The 23,363-nt window shown below is 38.9% G+C and overlaps 1 protein-coding gene across 1 annotated transcript; it reads right to left on the bottom strand.

The window, feature by feature from the left end:
• Positions 1-152: 152 nt before the first annotated feature.
• On the bottom strand, positions 153-13,810 carry LOC108889994 (caM kinase-like vesicle-associated protein). Its single transcript, XM_018686724.2, has 11 exons — positions 13,455-13,810; positions 4,658-4,796; positions 4,424-4,555; positions 3,291-3,365; positions 2,994-3,132; positions 2,736-2,856; positions 2,542-2,617; positions 2,306-2,436; positions 2,115-2,193; positions 1,893-1,980; positions 153-1,687 (listed from the first exon to the last, which is right to left on the bottom strand). The coding sequence occupies exons 2-11, from the start codon at positions 4,750-4,752 to the stop codon at positions 1,403-1,405; spliced, it is 1,221 nt and encodes a 406-aa protein (XP_018542240.1). The 5' UTR covers positions 4,753-4,796; positions 13,455-13,810; the 3' UTR covers positions 153-1,402.
• Between the last annotated feature and the right edge of the window lie 9,553 nt (positions 13,811-23,363).

The raw sequence follows: 23,363 nt of genomic DNA, 5'->3' as shown, positions 1-23,363 counted from the left end.
GTTATAGCAAATGTAATCACTGATTTGTGTCCTTGGGTTTCTGGAAAGGCACTATATAAACCTAAGTTATCATTATTATTACAAAAAAGTTGGATGAAAGTACAATGGCAGCTGGTAGAGGGACAACTTGAGAAAAACATCACATTTTCAGCAACATTAGTATTGCTCATTTTATTCATTCACAAGCGTTGTAGCAACCCATTAGCTCAGCTAAATGTTGCTAAATACACATGTAAATAAAAAAATACACATGTATACAATGCAAATATACATAGTGATACAGTATATGGACTCGGCTATAAACTCTGAATTTACTAATTACAAGTGACAACACAACAACAACAGCTAAAACATCACTTCACATAAAATGCTCTAAATCTAGATTTCTGTGTTTTAAATGAAGTGTGAAGAGGACAGAACACAAGTATCAATACAGCAGCGAAAGACTAAACAGAGGAGCAAAGGAAAACAACTAAAACATTTCAAAGAAGTCAGTAAGCAATTATAATCAAGTTGTTTCTCTTGAAACATGTCAGTACATTACTGCAACAAATATTAAGGCACTTTAACTTAAAAATATGCTTTCTTGCTGCCTTAAAATTCTAAGTTGTCTGAAGTTGTACTGCGCTGAAGATAAACCAGGAGATATTTTTGTCAAGTTGAATCCAAAAATTGGGATCTGTATCTGATTGTTACATAGTCTTTCACTAAAAAAATAGTTTGGATAACTGTCAAATAATGTCAAATAATTTAGAAGTTTTCAGTATAGATAAAATCAATTTCATTTTTATTTTTTTCTATAAATTGTCTTATGATCCATTCAAGCTATACCTGACAAGGTTGTAACTTCCTGGTCTGATTTCCAATTTGAAGCATAGTTTTTAAAGAGTTAACCCAAACATACATGGTGGGAGTGTTCATGTAAATTCAATTTGTGAAAAACCTTGGCGTGACCAATTTAATAAATCTTTCAACTCATAATTTTAAGTCACAAGACATGAACTCAGGATTTTAAGTTCTGAAGCTGAAAACTAGCAACCTGTCAAAACAGACAAATACATCTATATACAATGAGCCGATGAATAAAGATGAGTCGAGTTCACTAAATTACACTATGAGTTTTTATAGTCCTTAGGGGAAAGGAAACAACAGAAGAGCTACTTTGCAACTAGCTTTAAAGGGATTTGTACATAAAATAACAAGGGATAATGGAGAACACTATTCAATAGACCAATCAGTACAGAAGGCAAAAAAGATGGAACGCATGATGTTGTGAAATAATTCTGCAAAGTGGGGGATAGTCAAACAGCATAGACATGGTATCGTCATGCCAAACATATTGACTGTACTGCACGTGTGCTTGTTGGTTGGCAAGGGTCCTCTTCTTTTATCTGACTGGCACCTAGTCTCCCTTTCTCGGTGGCAACATCTGGGGAACATCGCCGTTGCACCGTGCCTGAGGCTGATCATCCTGTCTGGCTGCACTGGGCGGGGAGAGAGCAGAGATGGTGGTAGTCTGTGTGTCAGGAGCAGCTTTTATGCTAGCAGCCACGCCGTCGCCACTAGCGGCCGGAGGAGCGGGAGCACCGCCAGGTGTGTTGGGGTCGGCTGCAGCCCCAGAGGCCCCAGAGTCACCATGCTCAGACGCTCTGAGCCTCTTCATGAGGGTGGTCACTCTAACAGCTTTCTGTGAGTGAAAATGTGTACATACAACAAAGTTTACCAGGCAATCCTTACAATGAAACATGGTCAATATAGCAGTAAAAAATATCAGGGTGAATGCTCTGAGGAAGGCCTCTGGCCAAAATGTGTTAGCAATGATTGACCACTTTGTCTAATAAGGATATATGAGCAAAAACATATTGATGTATAAGATGTATGAGAGGTAATACCTTCCACTTGGCTTTGGCGAAGTTCTTCTCTATTTGTGCACAGACACCATCCTTAATGTTCTTGTCTGAGGCAGCATTTCCAGAAATCCTAAGAGAGGGAACAGCACATTCACAGCACATTATTAGATTTGTGGTGCCTATACAACAAGGTTCATAACTCTGGATGTGTTGGTGGGATCATTTAGATTTGATTAACCCTTTTTTTCTTTTTCTTTTTTTTACCATTCATGGGCTATAGCTTCCTGTGCAGTCAATCGCTGATCTTGGTCCACTTCCATCAAAGACGCCACTAAGTTTTTAGCTGTAAAAACACAGGAGAATAATAACAACAACAGTGAACTTGTGTTTGCAATCTCTCATACTATTACATTGATGCACAGTGCATTTTAATTCAATGACTGATGATCTCTTACCAGAATCTGAAATGTCATCCCAGTACGGTGAATCAAACTCATAGTCCCCTGACAAAATCTTAAGGAAAAGGTTCTTATCGCGATCATCATCTTCATCAGCATCATCATAGAAAGGAGGGTTCCCAGACAAACTGTTGAGACAGCAAAATAAGAACATGACAGGACATGACATGTTTGCTAAAAATCTATCACTTAATTAAACTTTAAAAAAAAAAATAGTATGCTTGGGCACTTACAGTATATACATGATGACACCTATGGCCCAACAGTCAACAGGTCGCCCATATCTCTGCCTCCCGACCACTTCAGGAGCTGAGAGCAGAAACAAGCGTTAAGATTCCTGATGACACTGTACCTTTAGACTCACTAATCAAGATTTGTTCCTACTGGATGATGATAAACATATGATCTATGTTCAGGTGTTGCTTACCAAGATACTCTGGAGTCCCACACGGGTCCTTAATGAGTCCATTTTCCAGTTTTGCCAACTGAAAGTCACTGATAACAATTTTGGAGTGCTTCAAACGGTTAAAGTACACCAAGTTCTCCAGCTGCATAAACAAACAAGGGCTTATAAAACTGGAAAGCGTATGATCTGGATGTACAGTATGTCATATTGCCAAAGGGTAGTTATTGGCCTGTGGTGAAATGCTGCTCTTTTTCACTAGGTGTCAGCAGTGTAATATACCTTCAGATTTCTGTGGACAATTTTCAGAGAGTGCAGGTAAGCTACAGCTTCCAACACCTGCCTCATGACATTGCTAGTGTCCCTCTCTGAGTAGTAGCCTTGATCTAAGATCCAGTCAAAGACCTCTCTGCCTGTAGCGCTGAGGAGACGGGGGACATCCAAATCAAATACACATCACTTGTTGATGACAGAAATGTAAAACATTTTCACAAGTTGAATAATTTATATGAGCTGAGGAAGGACTGCGCGCAGCAGTCTGAGCCAACATTACTCTCAAGTGCCACGAACAATACTCACAGCTCCAGAAAAAGGAAGTACTCTTTCTTAGTTTCAAAAGCGTCAACCAGCTGGAGGATGTTATGATGTTTTACCCTTTGAAAAGCAGGAAAAGGGGAAAGAGAATAACAGGAGGGGGAGAATGGATGGATGTAAATAGCGTTAAAATACAAGGCAGCTACACATCCTCAATGCACACATTCAGGACAGTTAAAGTAAAAATAATAACTTGTAACTATGCCTGACATTTTTTTCACATCATTTGAAAATTGCCAGTATGACATTACAGTCTAATCCATCTCAGTGTGAAGTTCTGTAATGTTTAATGATCATCACTGCTCTAAATTACTTTAATATTTGCTTAATTTTGAGCCATGTATGTTGATTGTCACCATTATGTTAGTCAACAGAATGAAAACCATATGGTGTTGTCCTTTCATTTACTGGTGGATCTGCAAATGTGACTAAACAGCAAGCAATGATCACTTCCCAAGGCATGATGTTACCTAATGTTGAGTACTATGACGCCTCAGTCTCTGTTTAAAAAACTAATTTTAAGACTTCAGGCTGATGATTTCCTATATGTTTGTTACTGTCAATAATGCGGTGCCAGATACCACTGGACACCCCCAGAGGTCCTGCATCCATGTCCCAATGGGGACCCAGAACTTTTTGGGGGACCTACACAATATTAGGCAGTAGGTTTTAATGTTGTGGCTGATCAGTAAGAAAATGAAAAACAAGACATGGTAATCTCGTCAAAATGATGGGCAGGAGTAAATAGTGTATTTGTCAGGAACTATTTTCAGCTGCAGATTTGTTGAGCTGATCAGTGTTTATGTCAGCAGTATGTGGGATTGACTCAAAATAAACTGCAGCTCCTATATTCATAGTAATAAAGGAATATGTTATCCATTCCAACAGTGCAGCTCATTGTGTCTGGTGGAGTTGAATCTAGTGGAGAGCTATAGCAGAGAGGAATAACCAGAACTTTACAAAGTCTTCTTCTGCATTTGCACCACTCACACACACTATGTCCTTGGCCTGACCTTAAGAGAGAATTTTGCTGATTAGCTGTGTACACTTTGTCTCAGTGCCAGGACAGTGCCTCAGACATGTACGCTCTATAATGAGGAGCTTAAAACTTCACTTACATCTTTAAGATCATTATCTCATTCTTGGCAGCTTTCCTCACTTTCCTCCCGTCCTTTTTGTGGAACTTTTTACAGGTGTACATTTTCAAGGTGTTCCTATCCTTTGCCCGGAAAATCTCACAAAACTCCTCTCTGCATAAGAGACAGAAAAGGGCACATCACATCACATCTTGACCAATTTTCTTAAAAGTATCCATCAGTTGTTATAGGACATTACAATACGGATATACTCACGATTTGACAATTTGTCCGAGGTCATATTTGTCGGTCACCTCTGAGGGATTGTTGTAATCCTTCTTCTCCCCAAGTGTCAGACAACCAAATGGCATGGCAGCTCCTGCCCTAGCCAGGGAATGTCCTGCCACAACACAACCTGTCGACAATAGGCAAATGTTACGTTTGCTTGAATGGTTTTAATAGAGGACTTTTTATCTCCACAGCACAAAATGGATCTGAACACAAGTGAGCGCCTGAATCAGAGAAGAGTATATCTGGAGTCTCATTAATGAAAAACATAAAACAATGTTACTGTAAATGTACTGTTGCTGTGCAAGTAGCTTTACAGAGAAATAAACTGTTTCATTAACGACAATTGCATAAATGGAAGAAATTGCTGCACCGTGATGGCATTTAACACAAAATGAATGCAGTAAATCAATGCACACATTTGTAGGCAGCAGTTTCCACTCATAATTATTTCTTTCTCTGAAACCTTTTTGGTCATACATCTGAGAATAGGTAAGCATAATTGAGCTTGTGGGAGCAAATTATTTCAAATTACCACAACAGCAACACAATATAAAAATGAGATTTCCCAATAACATAATCTTCTTCACTGAACTCTGTCAGACTGCCAGACTTTTTTCTTTCCACTCTGCAGTGAGTCAGCTCTGTACTGCAGCAACAGTGGCGGCATTATTCATCTGTCTGCTTTTTACAGTAAAGAATATTCAGATGGACTTGACCCTGTGCTGTAACTGTAACTTTTGTTTCCCTTTTTGAAAGACTCTTATTATCTCATCAGCTCCAGAGAAACAAATGTAGAAGAGTTCTGTGTTTTAATTTCTGCTAGCGAGTCAGTTAAAGATAAAGTTGTAGCTACCTGCTGTTATAATGACATGCGCACTGTTTTCAGACTGGCCCGCAGCATTCACATACACTAAGGTACATTTCACATTTAAATCATAGCAAGAATATGATATTAAGGAAGTAGTGATGGCAGAGAAATGTTTAAGAATGGAGTCAGAATAACAATTATAGGACGTAAAGTGTATCAAATATATGCGCATAACCACATAAAAGATGCTGTGATTAATACTGTACAATTAAGCTAGTTTTTCTGGAACACAAGTTAAACAAGTGATACAGTTTTTTTGATAGAAGGGGTGAGGGTAAGATGTAGTAAAAAAAAAAAATCCTCTCAATCTCTTGAGAAACTCATCAACACATTGATGCAAAAAATCATATAGAAATCCAGTATTCAATTAAGTTCATTTCAAATAACTTTATTTATCCCCAATGGAGCAAGAGCAGTGTGGTTCTGCTCACTGATTTGCAACTTTGCCCACAATGACTGTACAGCAAGAGCTGTTACAGGTATTGATATTGTGATGCAAACAGTAATAGATAAAATCACTGATGGCAGACAAACAATAATAATCCCTCAATATCTATCATCATATCGCCCAACGTGTAGCTTAAACAATCAAACACACAACCAGACACTCTGCTGATCAAGGTAACACAACTGAAAACCACAGCACCACAACTGCAGGATAAATCACTGCATGTAACATTTCAGACAGCAGACAACAAATAAATGAAATTCACCCACATGAAGTCCTTTAACACATTTCTATGCCAATTTCACAGCCTGGCTATGTAACCCTGCTGCTTTTTATTTTCCCATGAAAATTGGAGCTCATGGACATCGGGTGATCTCACACTGGATAATTTGCTATAACATGTTTTTTTTTTTTTTGAGCAACAAGTATCTTGGTGTTGCATTTAGTGTTGTTTTGAGTTAAATGTCTTCTCTGTTTAATGACTGTCTGGCTTGTGTTTTCAGTTAAGTAGCTGGTCATGAAAGTAGTTCATAGCCAACCCTTGTATTGCAAGTAACTACAAAACTGGAAATCCACACTTACATAAATACACGCAACTTTAAATCAGGGTGAATTGACTTAGGCTTCACAAAAGATACTATACAGGTCCACCACTTGTAGCAAAATTTTTACTGGTGACATAGGATGCTTGTATGGAAAACAGACTCAGTTTTTTGGCAGGCCTTACCGAAGAAATGGCAGCCAGCACAGAAGAGTGGGAGTAGAGATATTCTGACTGAGGTGCTGTCTGGAGTCTCACTCAAGACCCTATCAGAGGCAGAGATTTCTACCGACTACAGCATCCACTAAAATCTGTAGTACAACAAAGAGTCTTTTAAATATATAAAAAAAATGAATCTGAAGAATGCACGTGTTAAGGCGGTGGTCCATGAATGTGCTTTATTTCTTTTTTATTACTTACAAGCAGATTGTAAATCAAGAGAAAGCTCTTTAGCTGAAGATAGTAGGCTGTGTATGAAGTGTGCTACTGTCCACAAGGGGACTCATTACCCCATGATCCAGTCTCCACAGAACCGTGTAGCTGATATGAAAAAGATTACATTATGTAAATGAGTTAGTTATTGTAAGTAAAAAAAACTGTTTGTGTTTCCACCAACATCCCCTGTTGTTTCAGCTTCTTTATTGACACTGATTTAATGGATCTTATTTGTCTTTGATCCATAAGCTGCAAGGAGGAAAAATACTCCACAAAGTTTTTGATGCATTTGGATACAGTCCTATACTCTGACCTGAAGTAGCTGTGCTCTGTGCTGCAGGTCTTTTTAAGTTCATACTATCCTACAGACAGATACACGACCTTTTGTTAACATGGGATGGGTCAACATGTCAGTGTAAGGGTGTCTGGAGGCTTAATAGCAAAGATAAATAACATTTTTAATAATTTTATCTTTTATGCTTAAGATTTTATTTTTATTTCTTGTCTCATTGTAAAGAACTTTGTAACTTTGTTGCTATAAAAATAAAGATATTATTATTAGCAATGATATTAGCTATAAATACAACTTCCCTGTTCTGTTTCCAGTAATGGACCTTTCTTGAATGCCTTTCTTTCTTTTTCTCTCTCTGCATTTCCAGCCTCTGCCTCTATATCAAATAAAGGCAAAACGCCAAAAACAAAAACACAGAAAACACACACTAACACTAACACTAACAGGTTTATGAACTTTCCATTTAATATTGGTATTCCACATTTCTACTTAAAACATGTTTCAGTTGCATTAGCTCATCACCAGTAGTCATTATAAAGTACAGCCTCAACTTCTCACAGGAAAAATCATTTGACATTTGATAACTTTACTCTTTCCTATTTGCCAAACACCAACACTTACTGCTCCAACTTTATTAGCAGTGAAGTGTTGAAGCAAAATAACACCAACACTCTGTTCAAGCGATTTTTTAAATGCAACTTTAGCTTGGCGCTCAAGGGCAGGAATGTCATTTATTGGCAAGAATCATGTTAAACATGCCAGCACAATTATACAAGCGAAATAAAATATACATAAATCTTGTAGTTTACTGAAGGAGAGAAATTTGGTACGAGACTGGCCACCTGTTCACATACGTACAGTAATGGTAACAGATGAAAGACCTCTCCTCACTGTAAAGAGTGGATCTGTTGCCGGCTATGATCAGATCTCTCAGCTGTGCCTGATATGTAGATTATTACTGAAAATAATGTTGTTTTGTCATATCATGCTACAGTATACAAATCATATTATAGGCACAGATTTCAGAACGAAAACAGGCGTCATATTTAACTTGGATCATATCATCTATAATATAATAGAGTGAGCATTAGAAGCACAAATTCACAAAGTTAAATCCTGAACCAACATTACTTCATGTGGTAAATCACTTATTACAGTGCACGTTTTTTGTGTCTGACCCTCAGACTGAGCCAGACTTGCTTTAATCTCGTTAAAGTGCATTTGGAGGTCATGTCAGAGTAGCCAAAGGGATCAAGTATCTTCTATTCAAACAGTGTTTTTATTACATCCATTCCAGATGAAGATTTTCACTCAGGGCTGTGGCCTATTTTTTTCCAGAAGTATGAACAAGTAAAGAAAATGTTTCCTTGGGGTTGAGTGAAAGGAGACAGAGAATGCTGCAAACTACTCAGACACAGAGCCCATCTCTTGCCACAGCACTCCAGCCCAAACACTTACATATTTCAGGTTCAACGTTCTCCTGATCAAAATGCAGCATACAATAGCAAGCCCCATTCTTAGTCCTGAAGGGGGAGGGCTGTGAGTTCACCATTAGTCTGGAGTATGATGAGCGCTTGGGTGATATACCTCAGCTAAATCACCTCCCCTGCATGAATCCTGCAAGAACAATACCCAGACTCACCATTAGCATTTTCTGGCTCTCACCTAGATTCTCACAGCCGCATACACACCTCAGTCCCTTCCCAATGATGCTCACTCAGACAGCTACAAGCACACTTTTCCTTATTTCCCTTTGGACATGTCTAAATGCTTTCATGACGTTTTTGCAAGGTATATTCAATGACATTCATGGTGACTTTTGAAATATCTTGAACATAATCTTCCATTCATCATATTATTTACAGAACTGAGCTTCAAATGTGCCTCTGATTCACTGGTGGCCTCAGTTTCTGTTTCAAAATAACCACGCCACCAAAAGCTGCCTCACAAAGACAAACAATGCAGTGCATGCCAGGCTGAGTTAAAGGGGCGAGGCTGATGTGAGACCATTTAATGGAATCATTAGACCTCAAAATGAATCATCAGATCCCTACACCTGTTCTGGGAAGCCTGACTCACAGTGCACCAAACACCAAACAGTAAGTATGACAAGTCAGACAGAATTTTGCGCACACTTGTTTTTTTCCCCCTTTTTCAAGGCAATCTTGGAGATAAAAGGCTGTTCTCCTTCACCAGAAGAAGAAAAAGATAGAAGGCACTTGACTATTGCTGAATCAGAGGTCTTTTATCTTTCCCTTTTGAAAGATCTGAATGAAGTGTTCTTCATTAATGGGAATGTAAATGCTGTTTCAAATTCAGACCGTCGCAGAGCTCGGAGCTCTGAAGAAAAAAGAAAAAAAAAGTAACTGTGGACACCCTTGGGGGATAATGACAAAGGCAGAGCTGTTGCATTTGATAAACAGATTTCAAATCTGTGTCCAATTAATTTTCCCGTTGCATGAAGCAGGTAAAGGTAAAACCTTTTCAAATTAGATTATTTTGTTTTTGGGTAACAACTACCACAATATACAACTGACAAGACCTTGAGTCATATTGAGAAAATGAGTAACTGCATTATTTCTTCAATAGCTCAGTAATATAGCTTTTTTGTTTTGTTTTGTTTTTTTAAACCAAACTTTTCTTTAAATAATGACAAGACAGGAAGAAGGGCAACAACAACCACTGTAAGAAAGAAAGAAAATGAAGAAACTAAGGAGCAATTTTGGTATAGCATTTTGTCTTTTTGATGTGTTTTGGTTTTATTGTTTATTAGTACTGAGAGGTCATAAAGCTGTCATTGTATCATGATCATCCCATCTCATTAAGGATGGAAAATAGATTACACACTGGATTACATTACCAACTGGACTATGGTTAACCCCTTAAACATACACTATAAGCCATGACATTATTATATTATATTATATTATATTATATTATATTATATTATATTATATTATATTATATTATATTATATTATATTATGATTTGATATGAGGTGCAAGAACATTATGATAGCCAAAAGGCCTGAAATAATTAAAATAACATTATGGACAGAAATATAACTTAACTCACAACTGGGGAATTATGTAAGTCTATCATTCATTCATTTATTCATTCATCTATCCACCTGTGTGATATCCCAGGTGATCGACACCCACCGCCGGTCTAATTTTAAAGAATGACAACAAAGGATAGATGATGCATCCGCACACTATGTTCCAGTTGCTGCAGAGCCACACTGACTAACCCGAGGGGAGATGATAGCATTTAAAAAACATTTAAAAATGTGTTGAACTCAAACACCCGTCAGACGCATCAGAGATACGAGGCCTCTTGACATCATGTTCTAAACATGCTGACCTAATTTTAACAAAACTTTTTTTTTTTTAAAGATGCCTTTTGGGACTGATGAGGTTCAAGACCGCAACTCAACTCTTCCTTAAAATATCTCAGACACTCCTACTCCAACTTCCAGAAGGCCTGGTGCATTTTGGCTTTGTGTTCTGGCGTTCAGTAACATACTGATTAGCCTAGCAGAGATGCTAAATTTAAATTTCATATTTTAAAAGTCTGAACTCATAACTGGGTGACATGTATCTACTGCCATATTTTAATTCATGTGTTAAATAATTAATTTCATGTTCAACACTGTGAAGTGCAAGGTCATAAAAGTGTGAGATTTTTATATAATGAATTAATTAAATAGCAAACTGACTTGAAGCTTTTGACAGTAATCCAGCTAAACTGCTTTCTAACTTTTGAACACCATAACTCATACACCTACTGAGTCGTGCTGACCAACTGAGATGAAAACTGGATGATGCCATGTTACAGTTTGTTGTAGACTTTATCAGTGTCCACTGGGAGGTACTTAGTATGTAAATGTGTGTGTGTGTGTGTGTGTGTGTGTGTGTGGGAGGATATCTTCTGATAGCAATTTGGGGGGCACTGGGAACCACAGTCCATCTCAACTTCAGTTTTCTGCTAAATCACTGGATGAAGATGTAGCTTTAAGGGTAGAAATGTTGTGTGTGTATTTCAGTATTTTGCAGGTTTGTGTACTATTTTTTATAAACACAACTACACAAGGGGCCTTTTTTCAAATAACTTTGTTGTTTGTTTTTTTAATGCTGCTATTTTGGAACTCAGGTTTGTTGGTCAAAGTCATGTCAGACGGTGGCTGCAGGCCAGAGCGAGCCGTGGATTTGGCCACAGTCGAGCCTCTTCAAAGGGAAAGGCTTGGTGACAGGGGGCAGATGGTGGCGAAGATGTCTGAGCCAAATTTTAAATCCTCTAATGCCTCATTTAAGATCTAAATGTCACTCTTGCTAGCTGTGAACATCAAGACCACTCTCACACCTTCAGCTTTCGAGGACATTACATTAGAAACAAACAGCGGTAAAGAAATGCATCTGTTTTCCTCCAAACTACTCATCCAGAGAGGCAACAAAAATGTTGATGAGTGTGAATCGGGTCCTCTTTTGTGCTCGGCTCTGATTATGCGTTGAGTCTACCATTCATCTCTTCTTCAGGCATCACTGGCTCATCTGACCAGTTTCTTCTGATGTTGTTTTGTTGCCATGGTTACCAAGTGCTACAGTATGCACCATGGTACTGTCTGTACAGAATAGCTCTCTGCGTAGTCATCGACATTATCTACTGCCCAAGACCACTGCCACTTCATGTGACTGAAAGTCTATTTTGCAGATCTTGGATTCAGAGTTTAGGAAACAAAATGCACCAGAATATGAATCAAACTAATTATTAAATTAATATTTGCTTTACCACCTTAATCTGAAAACAGAGCATGTCCCAGTTATGTGACAACTACTTTAACCTCATTAACTATAGCTGAATGCCTGATGACACACGCCGTGACACAGGTAACACACTTAATGCAGTGTGAGGCCTGTTATATAAACAAAAGGTTTCGACTCTATTCAAATACGTCTTTCTGACATTCTGCTCAGTGACAAATCTTCTCACTTTTTCTCAAAACAAGCCATCTAGGCATAGGAGAGGAGAAAAACTATATGTCAGTTAAGAAAAATGATGGTGTATGGCAGTATTTCTGAAAAGCATTGATGCATGCAGCAGCACACTCTCACTGTGTTTTCCAGCTATATCACTTCATATACTTTGATTTAGTTTCATTTGTGAATGCCATCCATTCATAAGGAAGCCATAAATCTATCTGATTGTATTGTAGTGTGTCAGTAAAGCCTCTATAAATTGTTTTCTGCTCTTAGTTTGCTCCAACACAAGACCCCTTATCACTGCACCACCATACAAGTCCATTGTTTTCTGTGTAGGACCAGTTGCCTGTGTAGCAGGGCTTCCCAAACTTTTTTGTGCACAGTTCTGATATACTGCTCATGTGATGCCCTTAGTTTGATCAACATCCACCCAGTTCCCCAGAGCTGATATCAAACATACACTGCAATTCTTGCAAAGAGGAGGTCTACACACACACACACACACACACACACACACACCTGTGCCGTTGAAGCACTTTGCACAAGCACTTATACCCCCCTCCCTCTGGGGTGCATGAAGTAGCATTATAAGCATTATAACAAGTAAGTGGGCATTGCAATCACAACCTTGCTGGGTGTGAAATGATGACAAATAATGACAGGGAGGCAGGGTACACCGCGAGACTGTGAGACTGTGAGCATGTGAACTCAAGAGGTGCTGCAGTCTGAGAGCAACAAGAGCATGCCTTATGTAAATCCGAAGCGCAGTTTGAGTCTTTATGAACTCTCAGTATAAACCTTCTGAAACTTGTCGAGCTGATCATAATGAGCAGAAAGTGTAAACTGTGACGGCAAAATAGGTTTCCATCGATTACAGCCTGGAAATTTACTGACATCCTCTCTGCTCAAGCATCTTGGCAGTTTAAATATACAGTATTTGCGCATCACCAAGGTTGGACTGATGTTGCAGCTGAACAGATCGCGTGAAAACTCTCCTGCAGGTTTCTCAAATCACGCGAGCACGTCTGACGATCAAAACCAAGAAACAAAAAATGTTTGAAAGTTTTAGAAACAAAAGCCGTGTCCTCTGTTTCAGGCGGTCAAAGAGGACGGTGGCTGAATGATAAATCTCGGAGAACATTCCTCAACATTCTTCACTTCTCGCGTTTTTGACAGCCTCGCTTTGTAATTTCATGACAGTCAGCTAAAGATCACTTACCTTCAATGAAGTGAAAGGGTGTACTGATCAATAATCCAATCCACCTGTCTTTATGGGCTATTTGAGTTTTTGTTTTTTTCCCTGGCGCGGCTTCACTTTTCTCTCTCCACAGATTCTACAGGCGGCGCGCTATCAGACAGATTTAAGATCCTCGAGCAAATTTTCCAACAACTCAGCTTGTTCACGGGGAGTATTACGTGAACGTGTGATGGTAACAGCGGGGCTATGATGCAGGAAGGAGGGTGCGCGCGCGCGCGCGTGTGTGATGCACGGTGTAATGTCTGTGCAAGTCCGTGTGTGTGTGCATCAGTGCAGCAAATGTTTTGGTAACAGTGTCATCATTTTTAGGGACTTTTAAACAGTGATGTTCGCACTGCTCAGCTGGAGGCTGCACGTCAGCTGTCCTGCACTAAGAAGGAAACAGCAGGGTCAAGAGATTTTTTTCTCCCCCAAAGTCCCTCCGGAAGTTGATCTCGCATCTCTCCAAAAAATAACTTATTCCCTGCACACTCTCAGGGTCCATCTCTGATCTTCTGTAGATTAGACAGCAATCTGTGTTCCAAGTGACTGATCTGAAATTATGGGCTTTCCTTTTAATATTTCTTCTTCTTTTTTCTTAATTAGAGTGAGAGAGATAAAGGCAAGATGGCACACACTCTGTTTTTTTTTTAAATGCACTCAGAGTAAAGACTCCAAACACCCAATTATTATATTTATAATGAAAGTTGGATCACAAAAGATGAACATGCAAATTGGTCACAGGACCCAACAGGAGGCACGAAGGCAGAAAACACTGCTCAACACAGCCTTACTGACCTTACATAATGCACAAGCAGGCAAGAGCACGTAGACCCCCGTACACCTGCAGCTCCACAGAAAAATTCATAGTCACTGTGATCCAATGACAGCTCAGAGGGGCAACCAATATACTTTAATTCAAAGGATACAACCTCACAGAATATTCAAAAGCAAACACAATCCACCAGTCGTGTTAATAAGCAAGCAGCTGATGGCAGACCACTCTGCCCATTTCTCTGCACTGTGCTGCAGAATCCAGCTCCAGTCTCAGCTGATGCAGGCCTCATCAAAGTGTGGAAACGCCAACCCAGTGGAGAGGCAAAAAAAATCCCACAGCGATCGACTGAGACAAAGCCTGAGTGAACCAAAAGATCTCCGAATCAGCTCACCTGCTTTACTGGGGTCTGTGCCAACAGCAGTGCTATCTTTAAAACGAGGGAGATCTTCTTGATGTGTTTGAATGGATCCCAGGGAGCGTGAGGTATGGGATGTTGTCTTAATCTGTTTTCCCTACTAGTCTTCTGGTTTCTGATGTGTGAGTTCAAGTCTCTCTGCTAGCTGATTGTCAGACTTGAAAGAGACTGAAACCAGGGCTGCTTGGAGGGAATGAAAAAAACATTCCCAAAGCATCTAAGGAAAATTATTGGCAGTAATGTGAGTAACACCAGATTAATAGTACACAGGCTGTGTCTTCTCTTCAGAGATTAGTCTGTTTTTATCAGGTGGTATCAGTATAAGGCTCAAACCCTGATGACGTGTGGTGAAGTGAAGTAGAAACAACACTCACACTCTATCTGTCAACACACTCCTGGGACAGACAACATCCTCATCCTCTTCACTGATTGTTAAATAACAGATTTCTTGTTCTTGTCACTCCCATTAAGAATCAACAATTTGGTGTGAAATCATACACTTTTTGAAGCAGCATGAAGGAAAAACATCAATTTAATTTTGTTTGCATTTGACTTTTAAATTTCCAAAGTTACCTGGTTGCCACAGAGAGCTTTCTTTTTTTATACAGAACTCTCTGTACATGCAGCACTTGAACAGTTTCAAGAGAAAACCGATCTGACCGTTGGCACTACTTTGCAATTATGTACAGGTATACAGAGGATCTGCAGGGATTTTAGCTGGTAGGCAGACTCTGTAGCACTAGCTTATATAACAGGAGTGTCTCTTTCCTAAAAATGAGTAATGCCGCTAAAAGGCCATTGGGATAACAGGAAAAGAGAGCGGTGGAGCATCTTTAACCTGCTCCCCACCTACCCACAAAACCACCTACTCTCTCTTTTCTGACTCCCGGTATCACATAGCTCTCCAGAACTCCGGCTGTCTTCGCAGTACAAGTTGTGCTGTATCACAAATCAAGAGTCCTGGAATCCCTTATATCCCTGTCATTATTTTAGAGTGGGAGGTTTATAATCCTCCTCAAATCCTCCGCTGCAGGAGGGAGTCAATCACCTCGTTGTCAGCTGTCTAAGTTTAAGTCTAAAAGAGTCTTCCAGACATCAACCTGAGATACGAAACCTGAATTTTAATGGGATAGAGACAAATGCTCAAAGCTAAAAGTACGCTTGGAAATACAAATATAACCCTGGTAACACAGTAGCGACAGTAGAACAAAAGCATTTATTCACCAAAAGTTGTGAGGAGGTGGGGAGTTTGTTTAAAAAATACCGCTCAGGTATACCCTAGATTTGGATATTCCTCAAATAAAAGGTGAGGTGTCTCCATTTTTGGAGTCAGCCCTGAGTGCCTGGGACACAAATATGTCTTGAGCAAGTCATAAATAATAGAAACATGACATGACAACAGTAAGACAATTTCCATTGTTTCATCTGTCAAAGAGCTGCAGCTCATCAGTGCATATGTATATTGAGGAGGCAAATTAGGTCTTAACACCACACTTGCATGTTTATGTTTTGATATTTATATGTGTGCGTGCTTGACACAACAGCTAAATTGCCATTGACATCCACCATTTTGGTGCGCTGTCACCATAGTAACAGCCTCTTAAGGGATATGGATATTTCAGTGTTTGATGCCATTTGAAAGAAGAAGCTGGAATAAAAGTCAGTTTGGACCAACAAATCTCACTCGGAGGATCGTTAAAGCAACCTTGAGGATCATTTTCAAAACCTGCAACACTCCAGGGGTTTTTCTGAAATGATGACTGTTGTTAGATTTAAATTAGAGAGCTATAAGTTTGGTGGATGGAGAGTCTGCACAATGACATTCAAGGGTACTTCTAACTTGGACTTATCCTAACTTTTGTATCTGTAGGCCTTTCTCTGACCTTCGACAGAGCACACACTGCCCTGTTGTCACTTTAGGGGATTTTCTGTTGCCATTTATTAGACACAGCTGTAATTTAGTTATTCTGTTTATCTCAATATTTGAAGCTGTGCCATGCAATCAGTTTAAATTGTCACAGTTGCTTGCATTGCCAGTCATCTGAAAGTGCATTAGATGGATTTGACCTTCAACAGTCACTCTAGCTGTCTGATAAATGAGGGGTTGTAATATGCAGGATCCGTGTATGTCATCAGTTATTAGCTATTGCCAATGCTTGTTTTTCTTTTCCTTGCCTGATGTATTTCAGTGGAGGTTAAAATATCTCATACAAAAAGAGGACCCTCCCTCCCTCAAAATAAAAACACTACCCCGTGCAGTATATTCCTCTACAGTGATTTCTATCAGCTGTAATTATCCACAAGAAGGCTATTTAGTCTGTCATACAGTAGAATCATACGCAAAAGTGGAATCTGCGTCACAAAGCTCGCAGGCAGTATCTCACTGTGCTTCTCTGAAACTACTCAATGCTCTGCTCATCCCTATGTTACCATGGCTGCGTCTAGTTAATCCAGTATTTGTAAGTCTATGAATGGACTCCAGTGACTCCCCTGCTTCACAGTTTCAACATGTCTGTCCTCTCATCTGTATCTGAAATCCCTGAAACAGTCACTCCACAGAGAAATTTTAAATAGACGGTGTGGGATATGTTTTCTATCACATCAGATTGCTTTGCTGATTTATATTGTGAGCTTATAACAAAGTGAGAAGCTGTGACAAAAATACCAACATCAACACACAGTAGCTGGCAGTTCTGTTTTAGGTGTAGACTCCTTTCCCCCCTAGCAGACAGATACTATCAGTATGTGCATTAAAGGTGTAAGTAAAACCTCTATAATGTATTTAAAAACACAGACATTTGGCCAAACTATATCCACCTGAGATCTACAGCAAAGTTAGGACTGTATGTCAAAACACACTACAACAACATCCTTAACTCACACAGCCCAATGCTGGTTCCCTTATTTTAGGATTCATCTAGAAATACACTGAAAAGGTAATACAAGTAATGCATTACAGGTAATAGATTACAGGTAATACATATTGGTAAAATAATCATATTCCATTGGTAGGTTTTAAAAAACATTTCTAATAAAATGAGAATTCTTTTCTTTTTGGCAGCACAGGATTGGTTCGGACATTTTTTTTTTCTTCACAATCCTGTACTCATGCTTGTAAAAGATGAGTCAACTTATAGTTCAATTTAGTTGTCATGGAAACCAAAACCAATAGTCATGGGTTCTGCGATAGAAAGTTTTGAAGGGCTGAAAAGGCACGCTTCTCACAAGCATCACTGGAGACCTTGAGGGCTATTACAGCAGTTACTGAGGGCACTGAAAAGATTTCCTATTAAAACAGCCCCAATTATATAATAGAACATGTAAACAACCCAGAAAAAAATGAGTGTAAGTGTATACATTAAATCATGGCCCCTTAAATTCCACATTACTACATGATGAATGGTGTAAGAGAAGGTTTTTATCTTTAGAAAAAGTGCTATTTTGGAGGATATTTAACAGAAAACACTAAACCATCACATGATCTTATAGTTGGTTAGCTACCGTGTTGATTGACAGCTGCTCAAACTCACAGCCGGCGAGTACCAGCCAATCAAAGCACAGTAGGGCGGGACTTGCTACACGATTCAAAAACTTAATCCAGCTAACCAGTCACACCCCCATCTAACCTGGCTGAAGGAAAGTGACCATGACAGATATCGATTATGGATCAATTAATTAACGAACCCAGGGCTTACAAACTAACAGGATATAATATTTGTATGAATAAATGCTCTGTAAGGTACAGAGTAAGTTTAAGCTATGTAAACAGCTAGCTAGCTCACGTTAGCTGTCTAACGTCAAGTGCACAGCAGAGAGAAGAATGAAAACAACATGACGCAAAGGTATGCAACTTAGCTAGCTACTATGAATGTTTTCAAGAATGACTTATAAACTTTGTTATTCAAGATGAGATTGAGACACGTTAAGAAGGCAAAAGGGAACGAAGATGAGGGACTGGCATTAGCAAACAGTTCAGAGGACGACATGTCAAAGATTGTGAAATTGTGAGTATTTTCCTAGGTGGAAGTCCTGGGGTGGCATAGTCAGGCTATATCCTTAAATCTTGGACCTAAGGTCCTGCTCCCTATAAGTGTTGGTACCTGCATACTTTTTTAAACCATGCTTGTGAATTGAGTTCAAATATGTGCCAGTGACTTGGTGTGCATACGTGTGATTAAACCCGAGGCATCAAAATCTCACTCCAACCAGGTGCCCAAAGTTGGCGTGCCTGAGACAAGGTTGATATACAGGTAGCAAATCAAAACAATACAAATCTATCAGCACAGGAAGGTGGTCTTTAGTAAGGCAGGTAGAAACACAAAGAGTAAGACTTGCTAGATTTTCTCCCTTTTTTTCACAGTTGTCTTTATTATTCAGTATCTCCCAAAACTTTTAAGCTCTTGTTCTTTGTATAAAAATTATTCAGCTCACTTAGTGGCATGTAAATAGTTTTTGTTGATGTTGATGTTCTATATGTCTACAACAATGTAGGTGAAAGCTGCTCAAAAGAATTGAAAATGTTTTTTTGGGGAAAAAGAAAATGAGTAGCAAAGTGTTTTTCCAAAAAGTAGATTGTAGATTAACTCTTTGAACACAGAAGCCAAAGAAATGAAGCAAAACTATATGCATGATTTTGAAGTGTGAACAAACTCTTTTAAGACTAAATCATTCAGACAGTTGGAGAAGTCCTGTGGATTTTGACTGTTTTCTGCCTCCGTACAGGGAGGGAGGCGCAGTGTCACAGATGATACCCTCACACTTCAAGTAGAACATTTGGTGCTCTTTGAGGTTACCATAGCTACCACAACACAGCAAGACCGGATGTCCATAATGTTGATCAGCTCGTAACTGGTGGTGCATCTATCATTTTCTGTGTCAAAGCTAGCGGTCCATAGCAAAGCATTTCATAGTGAACATCAATGAGCTCAGTATCAGCTCATGTAACCTAGTCCAAACTTTTCTTAGTCTTAACACTTAAATGGAAACAAACTATAGTTTAGAACAATGTGTTATTAGGGCATGCTCCTGGGACAAAGCAACAACAATCAATAAATTAACGTTGTTGTACTTGTTTTTTTTTAAGGTTTCATATCCTTGTAATTACTGTAGTCTCTTGGCTCATGTGGAAAGGCAATTTATCTCTGAGTTCTCTTGTGCTAATTCAGAGTTTATGAGGGCTGCCTTTGGGTCTGCTCCGGCACTTAACCACTTTCATAAACAGTGGGACTCTTTTTCCTAATTGCTGCAAGCAACGGCTGATACAAAACTATAATACCTCATATGCTGTGTTGCATCCACAGATTTAAATTAGATCTAGGCAAAAATGGTGATGGGCTTTTTTCTGAAAGACGTTGACTTCGTTAAATATCAGTTTACTTGATAGACAACACTCCACGTGGATTCTGCTCATGTATAAATGTCACTTTTTACTAATAACCATGCTTGATATTATTTAATTGACCTATTAATGTAATGTGATGATTAATATGATTCTACTTATGACCCTTTTGTTTTCATTATATCGATTTGATTATGTTTTAATGGTCAGTTTCCACTGCGCTATAAAACAGCCCCCCCTCTAGTCAATAAAGGATTTCCAGCAGTCTAAATTTGATGCTCCTCATCTCAAAGATATTCCAAAGATGTTCCTTGCAGGTATCGGGGTGGTAGTGATTCTCATGAGAGATGCGGGTCACTACCAACCTACTCACTAAGGAGGATGAGCAGAAGGTGCAGTTCAGAGAGTTTGTGAAAGGAAAAAAAAATGCATTCATTGTACTCTCAGTAAAGTATTCACTTTGAGGCATACACGGTATAATAATGCTTGAATTAATCATGGGAGGGAATATAACCCAGTGTTACTCAAAACTTGAATGAATGTTATTTTTTTCGAGCATGTGTATTCCTCTTCTTTTTATTTATTCCCCTGACACAAACACGCATACATGGAAATTATGAATAGATTATAAAACATGCATAAAGCAGTTTGCTAATTTTCAACCATATTTCTCTGCCTTCCTACACACCGCTGGTATCAAATGATGGTTGCCATAGCAACAGGCTCACAAGCCACAACAGGGCTTTTGGAAGACAAATACAGATCAGCATAACAGAAAATCTCTCTTATCCACATCTTCTGTCTGCAAACCCATCTAAACCTCACTAACGAAAGCTAACAGGATAGATTTTTGCTTCTCATTTACAAGTCACAACAACATGCATGACTGTCAACACCGGCAACTTAATGACTTTTTGGTCATCCCTTCGCAGCATAGTTTTGTGTGACAGTTAAGGGAATGGTGGCATGGTAAATCAGTGGTTTGCAATACAGCAACGCGGTCCTGTGTTCGGCCGTGATCCAGACAGCCGATGCCTTTCAGTGTGGAATTTGCATACTCTTTGAGTCTGTGCGTAGGTTTCCTCGGGGTGCTCAGGTATCCCAAAGGCACGCAAGTCAGGAGAAGAAGTTTGAGCATCTTTCAAAACACACACACACAGATTATTTTTCTCAGGAGTTGGCAACAAAACACTTGCTCAGTCCTGACACCAGTTTTCATGAAACAAAATGTTGAACCGCCAGAGGACCTCATCATGTGTCTTTAAAATAAAAGTTTACGGCAACATTTCCACGCTGTTGCTATCACATGATCAGAACCATGATCTTTTTATACTGTCAGAGAGCATTAAACACTTGGTTGTTGAACTGTAATGAGGAAAACAACATGAATCTGTGTATGAATGTACATGATCTGACACTGCAATCTTTGAGTGTTTTGTGAGTCCATTTCAGTACACACCAGGCGCTTAAACCCGTCGCATACTGTTGAGCTGTTTCCAAAGCTGGGGCCTGGTGTGAAACTAAAAACTCACAGACAAACTCTCAGCAAATGTTGAAGTGTGAGTTTTACAAAACCATTGTCAGAGCAATGCTGTTACTGAGGACACTGGCAAAGGAACAACTTAATAGCAGCTATGAAGGCGTGAGCTGGTCAATGAGATACACCTTAAGTTCCCATTGTTAGGCTGAAGCTACTTTTGATATCCATTGCAGAATAATGGAACAAAAGGGACTAAACTTGGCAAGAAGAGTGAAACAGTCCTCAGTCCTAGTCAGCACATATAATCTCTAGCTATTGTATTTACATGAGTGTGCAAATAATTAATGGGCAGCTTCATACCAAAGCAAACAAGAAAATGCATTTTAAGAAGAGACATTTTGTCTTAGTAAACAACCTGGAGAGCCAGTTAGCCAATTAAATTCAGACCTATACATACTAAATGGTGTGTATATATATATATATATATATATATAGGCTCCAGACAACAGTGCACATTTTCACCTTTTCAACTTTTTCACTTCTTACTCACATTCACTCTCATTCTGTGTCAATGTATGCCGATAATACACAATTTTTATTCGATGTTGAGAATTCCCTCTCAAATATGACTAAAATAGTGAGTTTATGCTGTATGTATGATGATCCTGAGATCCCTGACATGGTCAGTAAACAAAACTGGAAAGATATCGATTGTGGTGCTTATACAGTATATTGATGGTTGCTGTGTTGTCAAATGGCCACTAGGTGTGTACTTGTTCAGTCTTGGAAAGCAGCTGTACTGACTGAATGCATCCTTGGCTCTGTCCTCCTCCTAACTTCTGCTGCATCTGGTTATTTAAGGGTAGTCTGGCTGGCAGACAGTGAATACCAAATGTTGCATTATTTAACATAACCAACCTGATTTTTGTGAGACTTTATAGCAAGGAAAAGCTGTCAGTGTGCCATGTGCATGACTCACCTGGATTTTATCCTATCGCCCAAAAATACCACAGGCTGAGGCAATATCTATAAACAACCAAACTGAATGGATGGGGAGAAAGCATAGCTAGCACAGCACCATGCCAACACATGGTGGATTATATGAACAAAATCATTCTTTAGTGCAAAATCACAATGCAGACAAAAACTGTAAAGCAACAATTGTGAGTAAATAATAAACGTAAATTATAATACTTAAAACGAAAACCTAAATGAAGTAATTTGTGAGTACTGCCTGCCAGGACTAAATGAGTCCAATAACCTTCCCAACATGACATAACTGCAGGCAGTCACACATTTGCATCAATAAAACCTCCAACAATACAAATTTGAAACAAACCTATTTCTTATGTGCAAATCGTATCATCATTATCTGGCCCCATATGTCTGCGATCCTTCATCTGTGCCACTATATGGCAAGATATTTACCTTAGAAGAAAATGTTTTTAATTAATGGGACATATCTCTATCATTAAGGATTTCTAATTACATATACATCATATATATAAAACTAAAACTACATGAAAACAATATGTAACATTGAACTTCCCTGTAGGCCTATGCATTCTGATTTCACTCAAATAAGAGTTGTCGTGCAGGCTGGTTTGCATAGTTTCTTGTTGAGTTATATGGCTATATTGGGTGGATGTAAACTAGGTTGCTTACTGTGTCTTTTATATAAACTCTTTAAGAGAAAAATCTGTTGAGACAACAAAGTTTTATAATGTAAGAACATACATATCTGAAGCACTGATGCATAAATAGTGTATATTTATAGTTTCAGTTGTTTTATACATCAGTAGGTGAGGAACACATTGTTTCTAACGCTATTCTGTGTGAATATACATTTTTGTGGTTACATGCACAGTTTAATGGTTCTT

Source organism: Lates calcarifer, linkage group LG12 (genome assembly GCF_001640805.2).
Source record: "Lates calcarifer isolate ASB-BC8 linkage group LG12, TLL_Latcal_v3, whole genome shotgun sequence".
NCBI lineage: Eukaryota > Metazoa > Chordata > Actinopteri > Centropomidae > Lates > Lates calcarifer.
Note: the sequence above shows the minus strand (reverse complement) of the source record. Positions and strands in the feature narration are given on the sequence as shown.

Excerpts from the sequence above, each read along its gene's own strand:
- LOC108889994 (XM_018686724.2), bottom strand. The coding sequence starts at position 4,752 with ATGCCATTTGGTTGTCTGACACTTGGGGAGAAGAAGGATTACAACAAT. Across the intron at positions 2,618-2,735 it reads TGGGACTCCAGAGTATCTTG|CTCCTGAAGTGGTCGGGAGG; the intron begins GTAAGCAACACC and ends TTCTGCTCTCAG. Across the intron at positions 1,981-2,114 it reads GAAGCTATAGCCCATGAATG|GATTTCTGGAAATGCTGCCT; the intron begins GTAAAAAAAAGA and ends TCCCTCTCTTAG.